The sequence below is a fragment of the Amblyomma mixtum genome, chromosome 2 (assembly GCF_055824585.1).
Source record: "Amblyomma mixtum isolate Tamu chromosome 2, ASM5582458v1, whole genome shotgun sequence".
Classification (NCBI taxonomy): Eukaryota; Metazoa; Arthropoda; class Arachnida; order Ixodida; family Ixodidae; genus Amblyomma; species Amblyomma mixtum.
Window position 1 is genome coordinate 86,222,941 of NC_143013.1, and position 14,823 is coordinate 86,237,763.

Below are 14,823 nucleotides of genomic sequence, written 5' to 3' on the forward strand. Positions count from 1 at the left end.
GGGAGCCGGCGCTTGTTTTGTGTATGTATAACGTGTTCTGCGTGTTCCTTCATTTTTGTGTATTTTTCCCGCGCTGTTTTAACCACGAATAAATACAAACTCGTCCAGGCCGTGTCCTTGTGAGTATACCCGTTGCGTCTACATTCCCCTATGCATGACGGTCACAATTGTTGGCGACCGATATGCGTGGGCCGCGCTGTGCTCACCGAAGCGTGCAGTGCCAAGAAAGCCGCGCCGCATCCAATGGTATCCGTCAGCAAAGCGATACGCGAAGCAGTCTGAAGCGTATCATATCTGTTTACTGTACGCTGTGCGAGCGATATGTCAACTGTGTGCAAGTTTTCTCCGATATGGACCCTGTGGATCGACCGATCCGCGCGGCTGTCTCATCGAGTGCTGTTGTGCGAGCGTAAGGACACATAGCCGGGTTTAGGATGCGCAGTGTTAGGTTTAAAACATTTGCGCTTAAGGGTGGTGAAGTGTAAGGCCATGCCATTGTAAGATTTAGTGTACAGCCTTTGTCAAAAGTTTGGAGCCCAGGGGGGTTTTCTTTTTAGCCACACTCTGTCGTTCTTAATGGATATCTAGCGCTCCAAATTTCCTGAACATAAGAAGATTTCTGCTACTGCCTCCTGCAATAGGTAGGACATACATGAATGCTCCTGGAGTCCCATTATAAAGTTTGGAAGTGAACCCCCTGGGCTCTAAACTTTTTACAAAGACTGTACCTCGCAACTTACCGTTTACCGAGATGCCGAGTCGACCTGCGACCACCTCGCCGAGTTGCAGTTTCTTGCATTCAGCTGATTAAACGCATTAGTGAAGTCCAAAATTTGTAGTTTATTGGAAAATCAAATTATGAGCCTTAAAAAGGTTTGATACAGCACAACACTTATTACAAAACATAGGTTGCTACGTGAAGCAAGCAAAATCTTTTAACAAAAGTGATAACACTCGTGTATGGAAGGAGAACACACATAAAAAGGATTCAACAAATATACTAGAAAGAAGAAGAAATGCACAACTGAATCACATCACTTTGCAACCATGAACTATTCGATCAGAGAGAGTAAAAACATATAGGAAGGCAGTAAATGAGGGCTTTGAGACAGAAAAATATTTGTGGAACATTCTTGCCCAATTGTGTGAAAGCTTTCATTTCTCGGTAGTTGTTTCTGCATCGCAAAGTTGATAAAATTTAAGCAATGTAAATGCAAAGTAATTGGAGCACTGTGTGGAAGTGACTTGAAAAATTGGTAACAGTTGTCCCAGCTGGTGGAAAAAGTGAATCATTTCCTTCCCTTCTGCTTCATGTATTCCTTTCTGTAATATATGCAAAGAAAGAGAGTACACTGCTGACACTATTTCTATTGTTGCATTGTTGTATTAGACTCTTATCTGCCTAGCCTGGAACAGTATAGAAATAGCATAGTTTTCTGTTCTGTTTGTTGTGTGCTATGTGGTACTTGTGTGCACATGCTGTTTTATACTTGTCAAAACCACGAGCCAACCAACATAGTCTGCACATAAGACGGGCTTTTGGGCTGTGCACAACTAAGGCATGATGACAGCTAAAGAATGATTAATATAGTGTACAAATTGCGGCTGGTAGAATGATAAGGTTTTCCTCTGTATGCATATGTACCAAGTGCATGTGGAAAAGTGTTTTCATCATTTAAGAACATGAATTTGTTGCAGGTTGCAAAACTTATATTTTTTATTTATTTACATATACTGCAGGCCAATGTTTTGGCCCAAGCAGGATGGGCATACAAATGTAGCATACAACAAGAAGAACATATACAATGCGAGGAAGAATCCATGGGAAACAACACATTTCTTAAAAGAACAACTATAAGATAAAACTAACATTGGGTAATAAATGGCAACAACACACCTCATGTATGATAAGAATGCAAAATGCACGACAAATAACTCTTCTGGAAGGAAAACAGGATATGTTAAGTATGCAAAATATGGCTTTCTAGTCCTTTCACAAAATCTTTGCTCTTAAAAATGTTGGGTGGTAAAGAATCCGCTTATATGCTAGTGCTTACTCTGTTGCTGCGTGCAGTGGGATGATCACCCCCTTTAGACGCTACTAGTTTGAAAGGCCAAAATCACCTTCAGTTGTGTTGAATATCTGGAAGTAAAATTGTAAGTATGGTACACTAATTACTCTCTTGATTATTCCGGCTTCTATAGTATGAAAAACATGCACTTCATATTTTTACAAAATCAGATACTTCAGTCACCCTGTACCCTAAAGGACAGTAGTGCAGGCACGCTAAAGAAAGCTCTGGGAGACTGCTAACTGCAGCCTTTATTCTTGAACATCAGTGACCAATAGTACATGTCCATCTGTGAAGCTACAGCATATAGATTCATGAACAAGAACTAGCATTTGCACTCTGGACATGTACTGCTGATGTTACTTAACTGACTTCTTTTTGAAAATGTGCGTATCGTTCATTTACCACAAAAGACAAAAATCTGATTTTAGGAAGCAGGTAATTTCTGGTTGATTCAGTAGCAATCAAGCTAAATCAAAGCCCTGATTACTCTTGAAAAAACTGACAGTGACTGCCATCAAGCATGAGCCTAAGTCGGTGGTGTACATGACGCATTCACATTACAAAGCTATTCTTTTCAATACTCAGCATGACAGGTTATAATGTACTCTAAATTGTGAGCGGCCGTTTGAATAGAATTTTATTTTGACAAAGTCAGACATTTACAGTATTTACTCGTGTAATTTACGCCCGCACTGAGATTGTGCACCCCAAAAAGTTCAAACATTTAACCGGATTAAAAAAAAATACTCGCACATTTTGCGCACTATGCTGAGCCAGACCACCAGCATGTATACGCGGGTGCGAACTCTGCGCCGTTTACCCGGCTTGCTCGCGCTGGCGGTCCCTATCCCGGACGAACAGCTGCGCGCGCCCCAAATCCAAAACTCTACCGTACCGTTTGCTATACGGTTTGCCGCTAGTCAGCCGGACCACACGCAAGGGCCCCGTTTTATTGCCCGTTATCTCCTCCCACTGCTGACTTCGCGATTGAATCTTTGCGTGTTTATTGCTTTGAGCTAAGCACGTGCCGTCATGCCACCCCGCGGGGAGCTACATAGCGTGGGCGGGGCGGACGAGTCAACCTTTTTGTTTGCCAGCGAGGGGTGCCAACCTTTTTTTTTTAGGACGTGTTCGGATGACTCGCTTGCGCGTAAATTGCGTACCCTCTTTTTGGAGCCCTAATTAAAGAAAAAACGTGCGCAAATTACGCGAGCAAATACGTACGGTGCTCATATGCCTTATGAAACTTCTTTATGATCTCCTTTGTAAACGAACTATAGTATTAAGGAATCACAGTGCTCTCTTAGTTATAAAACAGTGACACTTCCCAGGCGCTATGGCCGAGATAACAAAAAAATGCACCGCCATACAGATTACTGCTAGGCGCAAACATTTGCGCACTACAAGTAATAATATCAAATGGAAATGATGCCCCAAAGAAACTGTGGTGTGCTCGATGCTATAGATGACAAGTACCTCTTTTTATTTTCTTCTAATGAGGGAGTGCGTAAGCTAATAAATAAATAATCATGTACAGTAAGCAGAATTTCATCAGAGCCATATATAAACCGCAGCCAGTTTAGTAGTAATGACACAATAACTTTTCATCAGTTCGGGAATACTGTAGCCGCGCTACTCGATCATAACGTCTAGCTAAAGCCATTTATTCGCAAATCATTCTATTTCTTGCATGAACACCTACAACGTCATATTGAAAGCATACATGCAGTCAAGCTATACACCTTCTCAATAAGAGCATTTCTTTCCAATCTCTTGAGAATGTATCGAGGTGGTTTCTCGCCTGAAGGGGGACGGCATCCGCACGTATACGAACTACGAGCGGCGACATCCGATCGAAGTGCTCGGGCAGAAAATGTTTTGAACTTACGCAGGTCCATTTTGCTGGTTCCCAGTCGCTTTGGCCTGGTCTAACGGCCTCAGTCCACTGCCTCCTTCGCTCTGGATCTAGCCGCCGCGGTGGCTCAGTGGCTATGGTGCTCGGCTGCTGACCCGAAAGACGCGGGTTCGATCCCGGCCGCGGCGGCTGGAATTTCTTTGGAGGAGAAATTCTAGAGGCCCGTGTACTGTGCGATGTCAGTGCACGTTAAAGAACCCCAGGTGGTCGAAATTTCCGGAGCCCTTCACTACGGCGTCTCTCATAGCCTCAGTCGCTTTGGGACGTTAAACCCCATAAACTAACTAAGCTCTGGATCTTTCGGAAACCTGTTTGAAAACAATTATTCACTGCACTCGGACAAAGAGCCACCAATAAGGCCGGGGCGGTACGAATACCACGTTCACGCCGTGTCGTGCGTTATGTTCTGCGAGCATGCATTTTACTCATTACGCAGTCAATTAAATACGAAAACAAAATGCAGTATACTTACGTGTGGAAAGTGACGCCCGGTTCTTGTCCTGGCGTGCGCGACCAACATCCAGGAACGCAGCAGCTGGGCATCGCAGCGTCTTTGTTGTCAATGGGAGCAGAAGTCTCACTTTCCGCCGTGTCTGACAGCTGCCCACAGCCTGGCGCGGCGCGAAATCGTCTGCTCGCGCCGCTCGCGGTGATCTTCGCGGCGCTCGCATGCCATTGGCTGAGAATACGGCCAAGTGTCATGGCGGAGCCCTCGCTTCCGGCTTCAAAAAATGTGACGTAGCAGCCTCTCCTCTTTTCCTTCTTTCCTCCATGTGGCGAAGGCTGGGCCCAAAAACCATGCCAAAAACCGTGGATGCCAAAAACGGTTTAGCGCGACTGCAGCACAGCCACTTAGGGCGGCCGAAACACTGATACAATGAAATTCAAAAGCACAAATAAAAATGCTATAAAAGAACAGAAAGAAATGAATATTTTAATTCCACGTTTTATAAAATAGGTAAACTATTTCAGCAAAACATTACGCCGAATTTTGTAATTTTTTGCAACACTCTTGTTGCGCCCTCTGTTGATGAGTGTGCGGTTCATTTGCAGCGCGACTTTGCCGGCCTTGTTTCAGCACCCGGCCACAGTGGCTGCTGGAGCACACGAAGCGATTTCTGATCTTCAACTGCCTGCTATGGCGCGCCTATTAAGCTCGCCGGTCTCGAAATGGCCCTTTAAGATGTTTTTCTCGTCCTTGCCTGTCGCTTCTCTGTCACCGTTTGGCAAGATCTGCACCCCGCTGCACCGCTGCAGCGTTTCCTTCGGTGTACGACCAGTGCGAAACCTTTCCCGAGGCTTTGCGCTTAGCTCTGCATTTCAAGATGAGGTTGCGGCATGTGAAGAAACCTTGCTCCGTGGCACATTGTGACAGCGTGGGTTGTACCGCGGGTGTCTTACCAAGACTACACCGCTTCCCTCTGGACTTTCGCAGGTGAGCTCTTGCCGTTGTCGTCTGCTCTAGATATGCTTTTGTCGAGCTTTTCGCGCCTATTCGTAGCTGTAAACGTTTCATACGCACTTGGCTTCATGTTATCGGGATATTTAAGTAAATTGCAGGGCACGCACTTGCAGTCATAAGGTGTGCAAAAGACACCCATCATTTGTCTTATTTACGAGGTCTGTAAGAAAAGTATCCGACTTTATTTTTTTTTTACGAACACCTGATGGATTTGAAACAAGCACGCTTGCACCAGCTTACCTTGAACCTTCGTGCGCATGCAGAAATTTTTTCTCGCCTGCCGATAGCGTCAGCCACTGGTAAGCAGCGTTTGAGTGAGGCAGTGTGCAGTGCTCTCGTCGGTTTTTTATTGCAAGGAAAATGGCGGTGCGACAGGAGTAGGGCTACTGCATCAAATTTTGCCAAAAACTAGGCGACAGCCAAGTGGAAACCATTCGGAATATTCAGACGACTTTCGTTGACATTGCTATGAGCAGCACACAGATTAAGCAGTGGTACAATTGGTTTAAAGACGGCCGCACATCGGTGCAGAGAGAGCCACGCTCCGGTCGGCCATCAACATGCCGAAATGACCAGTTCGTTGCCGAAGTGAACGTTGTGGTGACGCGGGACCATCGTGTGACTTTCCGAGAAATGGTGGAAGAGGTGGGCATCACCAATTTTTCTGAGCATTCAATTATCACCGAAAATTTGGCCATGGAGAAAGATGCGGCGAAATTCGCGCCGAAGCTGCTCACGGTGGAGTAAAAGCAGCTTCGTGTTGAAGTCTCACAGGATATGCTGGATTCCACGAACAGTGACCCCGATTTCATCAACACCATAATCGCTGGTGACGAGTCTTGGGTGTACAGGTACGACCCGGAACCCAAATCCCAGTCGTCACAATGGCAGCATTCCACGTCACCAAGACCAAAAAAGGCCCGCCAAGTGCGCAGCAATGTCAGAGTGATGCTGACTGCTTTCTTTGACTCCCTCTGTGTGCCACACTACGCGTACACACCCCAAAAAGTAAACATTGACCAAAAGAATTACTACAGGGATGTCCTCCGTCGCCTGCGTGGTGCTGTGCGGCGCAAGAGGCCGAAGTTGAGGTCAACAGGAAATTGGCGCGTCCATCATGACAATGCTCCTGCACATTCCTCACACTAAATTCCCACTTTTTCCGCGAAAAACCAGACTACTGTTGTCCAACAGACTCCTTACTCTCCTGATATGGCCTCCTGTGACTTCTGACTGTTTCTCAAAATCAAGAGGCCATAGAAAGGAGCGCGATTTCAGACAAGAGAGGACATTATGGCTGCAACGACAGCCGAGATAAACTCCATTCCGAAAGGGGCCTTTTCGGAATACTTCCAACAATGGCAGCACCACTGGGAGAAGTATGTGGAGTCCCGAGGAGACTACTTTGAAGGTGATTAGGTTTCCAACGCTCCAGTTGTGCCAGTTTTTTTCCTTTGGCAAAAGGTCGGATACTTTTCTAACAGACCTCGTATAGCTAGTTTCGTGCAGCCGACTGTCACCAACGTGAACTTTATACCGGGCTCTCATGAGCAACCACGTGACCTCTGCTTGCCGCATGGTTAATTTAAAAACAACTGCGCTGCCTAACAGCTCTGCGCATGATATTAATGGGTTTTGCAGCACCGTTAAGCTAATTTTAGGATCCCTTCGCAACTGACAGTATCGAAACTCAACCATGTGTATGTGCGCCGCATTGACTGTGCCTTAACTGAATTGGGCCAGCAGTATTTATTGCCGTTCTACGTATACATGACCGTGAATGTAGTTTTAAACTCATTTCGCTGCATCGCTCTCGTCACTCTTTGACGATAGAAAAGCAGCTAGCCGCGTGGTATCAGGAGAGCGTAACCGCACTCTGAGGCGCGGAGGTTTGGCGCGAGCATTTTCTGCCATAGTTATAACGTACTGCATTTAGGTGAAAGGAATCTTGGCGTATTGACGTTAGGAGTATATGGTATTCATTTGGGTGCAGTTGCGTAACGTGGACGCTGCATCATGTCCAGGTGCAAAACGTGGGTGCAGTTCTGCCGCAACCTCAGCCTGGAGGAGACGCCATGCCAGCTGCGAAAACTGAGGGTTTCTTCCAAGCACTTCGAACTGTCTGCGTATCTGCAGCCAGGATGGCTGCGTCTCGATGCTGTGCCTACTCGAGGAAGGAGTGGCTGTATTTAATGTCCTTTCACTTCACTTTAAACTGCACTTCATGCATGTTTTAGTTTGATCACAATTGCTTCAAATTACTTCGGTTAGCGACAAGGAGGTCTCGAGGTTGTGCGCAGGCTCTATGTATGGTGTAAGGCTCTAGCGTTGAGCAGGTTTGCTGATGCTAAAACTTGTTCCTAATATTGTCATGCAGGTGTAAACATAGCTGCTATGTTCTTTCAGTTCAAGAAATTAAATGTGAAGAGAGAGAGAGAGAGAAAAACTTTATTATGGCAAGTGTGTTTAGACCCCCCTTGGGTCCCTGGACCACCGCAAGGTCCCACTCTACGTCGGAACGTTCATGTGGTGTTTGTCCATGACGTCGGCACCCCGAAGCACCGCAGCAAGCTGCGATGGCGGGTCCGGAGACGAGAGCACGACCTCCCAGTCCTCCCAACTTGATAACGCGGGCTGTCAGTGCGGGGGAGGATCAGCAGGGCAGCCGAAAAGGATGTGGGAGAGTGTGGCGTGAGGGTCGCCGCACAGGGTGCATGCAGGGGAGGTGCCACTGTAGTGGGATAGCAGCTGAGGGGATGAGAGAGAGAGCGGGTCTGGAGGCGTCTCCAGAGGAACTGTTGGGAATGGGTAAGGGAGGGGTGTGGAGGAGGGTAAGTCCGACGGTCCAAGCGGGGCATTTGCGTGAGCTCTGCAAAGGTGTGCGCCCGTTCTCTCGAGAAACCTGGATCGAGGCCGTCCTGAGCCCGGCAAATCAAACCTCGGGCCAATTTATCGGCAGCCTCGTTTCCTCGATTCCCAGAGTGAGCCGGCACCCACTGGACCTCTACCCTGCGTGGTAAGTTTTTGGTGGGGGTGTTCAACAACTCCCAAGCAGGGGCGTGAATCCTGCCTCTCGCGAAGTTGAACAGAGCCGTTTTGGAATCGCTAAAGATATAGTTTGCATTGGAATGTACAAGGGCTAGGGCAATGGCGGTTTCCTCTGCCTCCTCAGGCGTACAGCCCGAGGGAAGGCGGTGTGTGAGGGGCTGTGCTAGGGCTGGAATGTAACCAACAGCTACAGCTTCATGAGTTGTGCACGCGGCGTCTACCCAAATGGCGTCCTGGGCTTGTCCATAATACTTGTGTAGGGCCTTAGCGCGAGCCATGCGGCGAGGGATGTGGTACTGGGGATGAACGTTCCGGGGAAGGGGTTTCACAACGAGGGGGGTATGAATGTGTCGAGGAATAGCTATAAGGGATGTCTGATGAGCGGGAATGTTGATGTGAAGGGAAGCGAGGATATGCCTGCCAGTTGCGCTCGCGGCAAGTCTTAGATACTGTGTCTGGAGGTGCGCGTCTACTAGTTCCTGAAAGGTGTTATGCATGCCTAGTTCAAGGAGCTTGGCTGTGCTAGTGCTGCGGGGTAAGTTTAAGGCTGCCTTGGTTGCTAGACGAATCATGACGTTCACTCTCTCTGTTTCCACGCGGTTGAGCTTAAGATATGGGGTGGCGTATAAAATGCGGCTAAGTGTAAAAGCATGCACTACTTTCATGCTGTCCGCTTCGTCTAAACCTTTGTGCAGGGAGGATACGCGGCGTAGAAGTTGCAACACAGATTGCGTGGAGGCCTTGAGTGTTTTAAGGGTATGATCGTTGCGTCCTGAATCCTGCAAGTAAAGGCCAAGGATACGGAGGGTGGGGGTTACGGGGATAGGGGTTCCTTGTAAAGCGATTTGAATGGGCGAGTTAGCTCCAGATTTTGGTCTTATGAGGAGAAGCGCGGATTTAGAGGGGGAGCATTCGAGCCCAATAGATGACGCATGAGCAGAGATGGTGTCAGCTGCTAATTGAAGAGTTTCCTCAATTTCTCCATCAGATCCATGAGTGGTCCATACGGTAATATCATCAGCGTACAAGGTATGCCTTAGGTGTGGGATGAGAGCGAGTTTATGAACTAGGGGGATGAGAGCAATATTAAAGAGAAGAGGGGAGAGGACCGCGCCTTGGGGGGTTCCAAGTTCGTCGAGTGTATAAGGTGGTGTGCTCAGCTCTGCTATGTGCAGGGATGCAGTGCGGCCCGAGAGAAAGGCGCGAACGTAGTTGCAGGTATTTGAGCCTACCTGTAGTGCCTGCAGTTCGCGCAAAATGGCATCGTGTCGAATCCTGTCAAATGCCTTTGTGAGGTCAACCGCCAGAATAGCTTTAGTGATGTGGGGGATCGTGTCATCAAGCACGTCATGTGTAATTTGTAGTAGGGCATCCTGTGCAGATAGGTGCGCACGAAAGCCCACCATGCTGTGCGGAAAAAGGTGGTTGTCTTCCATGTACGTGGTTAGTCGGGCAAGAATTATGTGTTCGAAGGCCTTGCCGAGATAAGATGTCAGAGAAATTGGTCGGATATTCTCTATGTTGATGGGTTTGTGGGGTTTAGGAATAAATATGGTTTTTCCATGCTTCCAGATGGCTGGGAGGGTACCTGACTTCCAGCACTCGTTGAAGTGGGTGACTAGATGAGATATGGAGGCATCGTCAAGGTTTCGGATGGCAGCATTGGTAATTTGATCTTCCGCGTGTGCAGTATTGCGCAATTTCAAAAGGGCTGTCCGAAATTCCGCCTCTGTAATAGGGGCGTCAAGCTGGGGTTGAGGTGGACCCATGTACTCGGGGTGCTTGCAAGGGTCACCTGGGGTGGTATATGTTGATTTCACCTGCGCGAGAAAGGCGTTCGTGTCCTGCCTGTGGTTATGAGTAAGGCGGCGAATGCTAAGGCGTGTCTGGGTTTTAGATTGCGTGGGGTCTAGCATGTGGCGTAAGAGGTGCCAGGCACGGGTTGTGGAGGGATTGCCGCGGAGACTGTCACAAATCTGATTCCAGTTAGCTTTGCAAAGAGTGGCACTGTGGTGTTCTATTTGAGTCTGAAGCTGTGCGAGTTTGAGTTTTAGTTTCCTATTGTGTTCTTGAGTTTTCCATCTGTGTGTTATGCGTTCTTGAGCTTGAAGGAGATGCGCGAGCTTACTGTCAATTACGGGGGTGTCTGGGGTAGTGTCTAGCGTTCGGGTATGTTGGCGAATGTCCTCCTGTAACTGGGTAGTCCAGGTGTCTAGGTCGAAGGGTGCCTGTGTTGACTGTACGTGTTCCTGGCGAAATTTTCGTAACTGGTCCCAATTAGTTTGTCTAACGGTAAATTTGCGCTGAGGGCGGCGATAGCTTAGTGTTATGCGAATTAGGTGGTGATCGCTGCCTAGTGTGGTTTGCGTTCTTTCCCACTGCAGATGGGCGACATTTCTTCCAAGCGTGAGATCTGGGCTGGTATCTGTAGTAACACTGTTACCAACCCGCGTAGACAGGCTGAAATCATTATAGATGGACAAGTGGAGGACCATCATTTCATTGCAGAGAACTGTGCCTCTGTGGTTTGTGCGCCGATAGCCCCAGTCCACGTGTGCGCAGTTGAAGTCACCGGCAATGAGTAGGGGATTTGATCCAGCCAATTGCGCCACGGATTTGAGGAGTGGAGGGAGTAGATTAACTGGCTGTCGTGGTAGAAGATAGCAGTTAAGAACGAACAAGGTAGATTGTGCAGGGGTTGGAGGTAAAATTTCGATGAACGTGTGAGCGATAGGTGTGGTAATTGTGTGTTCCATGTAATGCAAAGACTTGCAGACGTATGTGACCACCCGAGGAAGATCAGTAGAGTCCGATGGGATAAGAGCGTATCCGGGAAGTTGTTTGCAAACGTTTGCGTCCTGAATTGCTATGATGTCTGGTGGGGATGAGGAAGTAGCGATAATTTGCAGCAGAGGATCGCGCTTACGCCGAAAGCCCCTGCAGTTCCATTGAATAATGTGTAAAGAATTATGGTCCGTCGGAGGAGCCATGCTGTAGCGTAGAGGGGCGAAGGAGGGGTGTGGAGGGTGGCACTGTGTGAGGAGAGGCCTGTGAGAGGCTAGGAACAAGGTGATGTAAACGCTCCTCTACCTTGGCCATGATGCTAGTTATGACAGTATCCATTAAACGGGTAATGGTAGTTTCAATCAAAATTTGGCACTGTGCAGTGACCTGTGCAGTAATTCGCTCTGCGAGCCTTGCTTCTAAGTTTTTGGCGAAGTCCTGAAATTTTGCTTCCAAGTCTTTGGGTTGTGCTGGCGTCTCATCAGGCCTCCTCTTTTTCGAAGGAGGTTCGACAGGTGGCGAGGTGGGTGGAGAGGATTGGTGTGGAGGATTTGGGGGTACAGCGGTGGTGGAGGTAGAGATGGCTGCCTTGAGCTGCCTTACCTCTTCCCGCAGAGCAGTCACTTCGTGGTCCTGGGAGGTCGGCGTATGAGTCCTGGCGGCCTTGGAGGCCCGCGTAGAGGTAGTGGGAAGGGTCGTTTGCAGCGGGGGAAAGTCCTTGCTAAAGGGCTTTGTTTTCTGTGGCGGCGGGCTGCGTTGCTTCGGAGTTGTTTGTCTTGCCTTGCATGAGCCGGTACCCGTGAGGTGCTCGCCCCCACACAGAATGCAGATCGGGATGCAGGAAGGAACAGCTTGCGGGTCATGCTTGTCCCCTACCGCGTGCAGAGACCAGTCTTGGGGTGGGGGCAGACGTCATATCTGTGGCCCGGTCGGCGACAGTTGGTGCAGGTATCTGGACTGCCCTTGTACGCCGTGCATCTATAAACCACACTCATGTAGCGTATGGTATGAGGGACTGGTCCATGCGCAAAAGTGATTAATATGGAGAGCGTCCTCCCCATTCTGCGTGCTGCGATAATGTCAGCGTCTGGGTTGCGGGTCTGGAGGTCTCGTAGCATCTGCTCCGGGGTTTCCGCCCAGTAGGCCTGCGAGATGACTCCACGTACAGCTGCGGGCGGCGGTGCGATGTAGGCGGCGACAGGGTAACTGGTCCCTTGGAGTACCACTTCCTTGAGTTGGACGAGGTGCAGGGCGGTTGTCTCCTGGTGGGTAGCGACGGTGAATGTGTTATTCGTGGGATGGATCCGGAGGTGAAAGTCCCCTAGGTCCCGGCCATCGGCAGTGACTTGCAGGGCTTGCATAAGGGGCTGCGCCATGGCTCCGTTCAAAGCGAGCCCGCCTCTCGGTCGAAAAACTACCCGTATAGTGCCGGGCGGGAGTGAAGCAAGGTGTTTACTTCGCTGCGAGACTGCGTGCGACACGCGCAGCTGTTGCTGTTGAGCACGGTACGTCGGCTTAAAGGGCGCAGGGGCAGCCTCGGCCTGAGCACCGACGGCGGACACGGCTGTTTGTGTGGGTCCAACCAGGGTATTCGGGCTTGGTTCTCGAACCTGGTATGCGCGGAGTACTGCGGTCCACTCACTGGGTCGGGACGTTTCAGGGTCGAGGTTGTCGCCCTGCGCTTGCACCTCCATGGCTGTTGGGGTAGGTGCGCTGCCGGTGATAGGCCTAGCCTCAAGCGAGGCGAGGCCCAGCGCGGGGGCTGGCGAGGAGCGAACTTTACGACGTCGGTGCGGTCAGAAGAGAGGACTGGATCGAATAATGGTTGTAGCGGTTGGAAAGCGCTCACCTTTAGGAAACGTTGGACATAAGAGGTGAGCTCTTGAGCGTTTGTTGCGCATGAAAAGAAGCCGAGAAGCGGTGACAGTACCGAAAGATGGCCGGAGCGGAACCTCCTCTTCTTCTTCCTCCAGTATTTCCAAATGATGATGATGATGATGATGTCCTCGGGCTGAATGGCACATACCCACGGCGGGGGATTGGCCAGGGTGCATAGCGGATACAAACGCACTCATGTACAGGGAATGGAGTATAATTAAATCTAAAATTTGGGACGCAGAGCTAGAATTTGTACAATACAAAAAATACGGAGAAAGAATAGTTGTGAATTCACATTCTAGCAGAGAAATTTACCAGATGAAATTATATAATCGTGAATAGAATCGAACACTGGTTTCAGAGAATATCCCTTGGCGCTTGCCCCGAAGGATAAGAGAATCGGAATAGATAGAGGAAGCCCAAGCCGAGTGAGGGGGATCTCCAAGCAAATTCTACGGAGAGCAGCGAGCCGCCGGCAGGAGAGGAAAAAATGTTCTATAGACTCAATTTCGCCACAAGACTCACAAAGGTTGGATATCGAAAGCCCCGATCGGCATAAATAAAGATTTAGCCGCGGTATCCTGCAGCGCAAAAGGGTCATGGACACCTCACATTGCCTCGAACTGCACATCCGCACACTCCAAGGAAATGCCAGGTGTTGAAAATCCGCTGCAGCGAGGAGAGGCTCATGGCTCAAGGTGTGGAAACGCTGGTATCGTTGAAAGCGTGCTAGAGTCAAGTAAATAGTATTTGGGACGAAAGGGACAATAGGACCATCAAGGGCAGACTTTGCTAAAAAATCAGCCCTCTCATTAGAAACAATGCCACAGTGCCCAGGGACCCAGTGAAAGCGAACTTCTGAAACATGTGGAGGAATAAAAAATTGAAGGGAACGGCTCATAGGAGTATCACTCGAGGTTTCGAGCACTGCCAAAACAGAAAGGTTGTCTGAGAGTATAATAACCCGAGTGATACTACAGGGAATCCTTATTAAGGCCAACTCAATGGCCAGGAACTCAGCTACAAAAATAGGGGTATAGTCAGGGGCCCGAAATGAGTAGCTCCAATCAAGAGCCCTTGAGTAAATACCAATAGCGGCCATTTCATTTTGCTGGGAGGCATCTGTATAGACGGCAATATGGTTAGGAAAATTCTCTAGGTACTCCTCTATGAGCCCATTTAACATATTGGCGGGCAGGTTCTTAGCATTCCTTGGGAGGGTGTTGTCAAAGAAGACTGCCGTGTCAGCCCGCCTGTGGTTGACTAGTACTAAAGATCTCATTGATACAGAAATATGTGACAGCAGGGAGTTAGTGAACACCACCTGAGGGAGCTTATACCGAGGCCAGGGAGTACCAAAGAAGAGAGTTGGGTTCGTTGTAAATATAGGGTTAGCCAATCCAGGAACAGGCTCCAAATGTGAAGAGTAACCCCTGTGTGCTGCATGGTCAATGTGTTGATGCGCCTACTTATGTCATGTCATGTTTGCCTCAATGGAAGCTGTCGTAGCATTGTTTTCTATACTTTTCAATTTCCTACCTGGCAACGTTCGTGGAACTTCAGGGCTTTTTCCTCTCCGCACTGTGAGCATTGAGATGAATAGCCAGCTTAAAAAAACTACTGCTTGAGCTGCCTGTGACGCGCATTTTTTGTTGGTGTGC

At 48.8% G+C, this 14,823-nt stretch overlaps 1 protein-coding gene and 1 pseudogene across 1 annotated transcript in view; one reads left to right on the forward strand and one right to left on the reverse strand.

Moving 5' to 3' along the window:
- LOC149360005 (uncharacterized) overlaps window positions 1-9,245 on the forward strand; it is a 69,492-nt gene extending 60,247 nt beyond the window's left edge. Inside the window, exon 2 of the mRNA XM_089572119.1 lies at window positions 9,196-9,245. Within this exon, the coding sequence (XP_089428245.1) occupies window positions 9,196-9,213 (18 nt within the window). The 3' untranslated portion in view covers window positions 9,214-9,245. The remainder of the gene's footprint in view (window positions 1-9,195) is intronic.
- Window positions 7,961-13,420, reverse strand: LOC149360008 (uncharacterized; annotated as a pseudogene).
- Window positions 13,421-14,823: the final 1,403 nt, after the last annotated feature.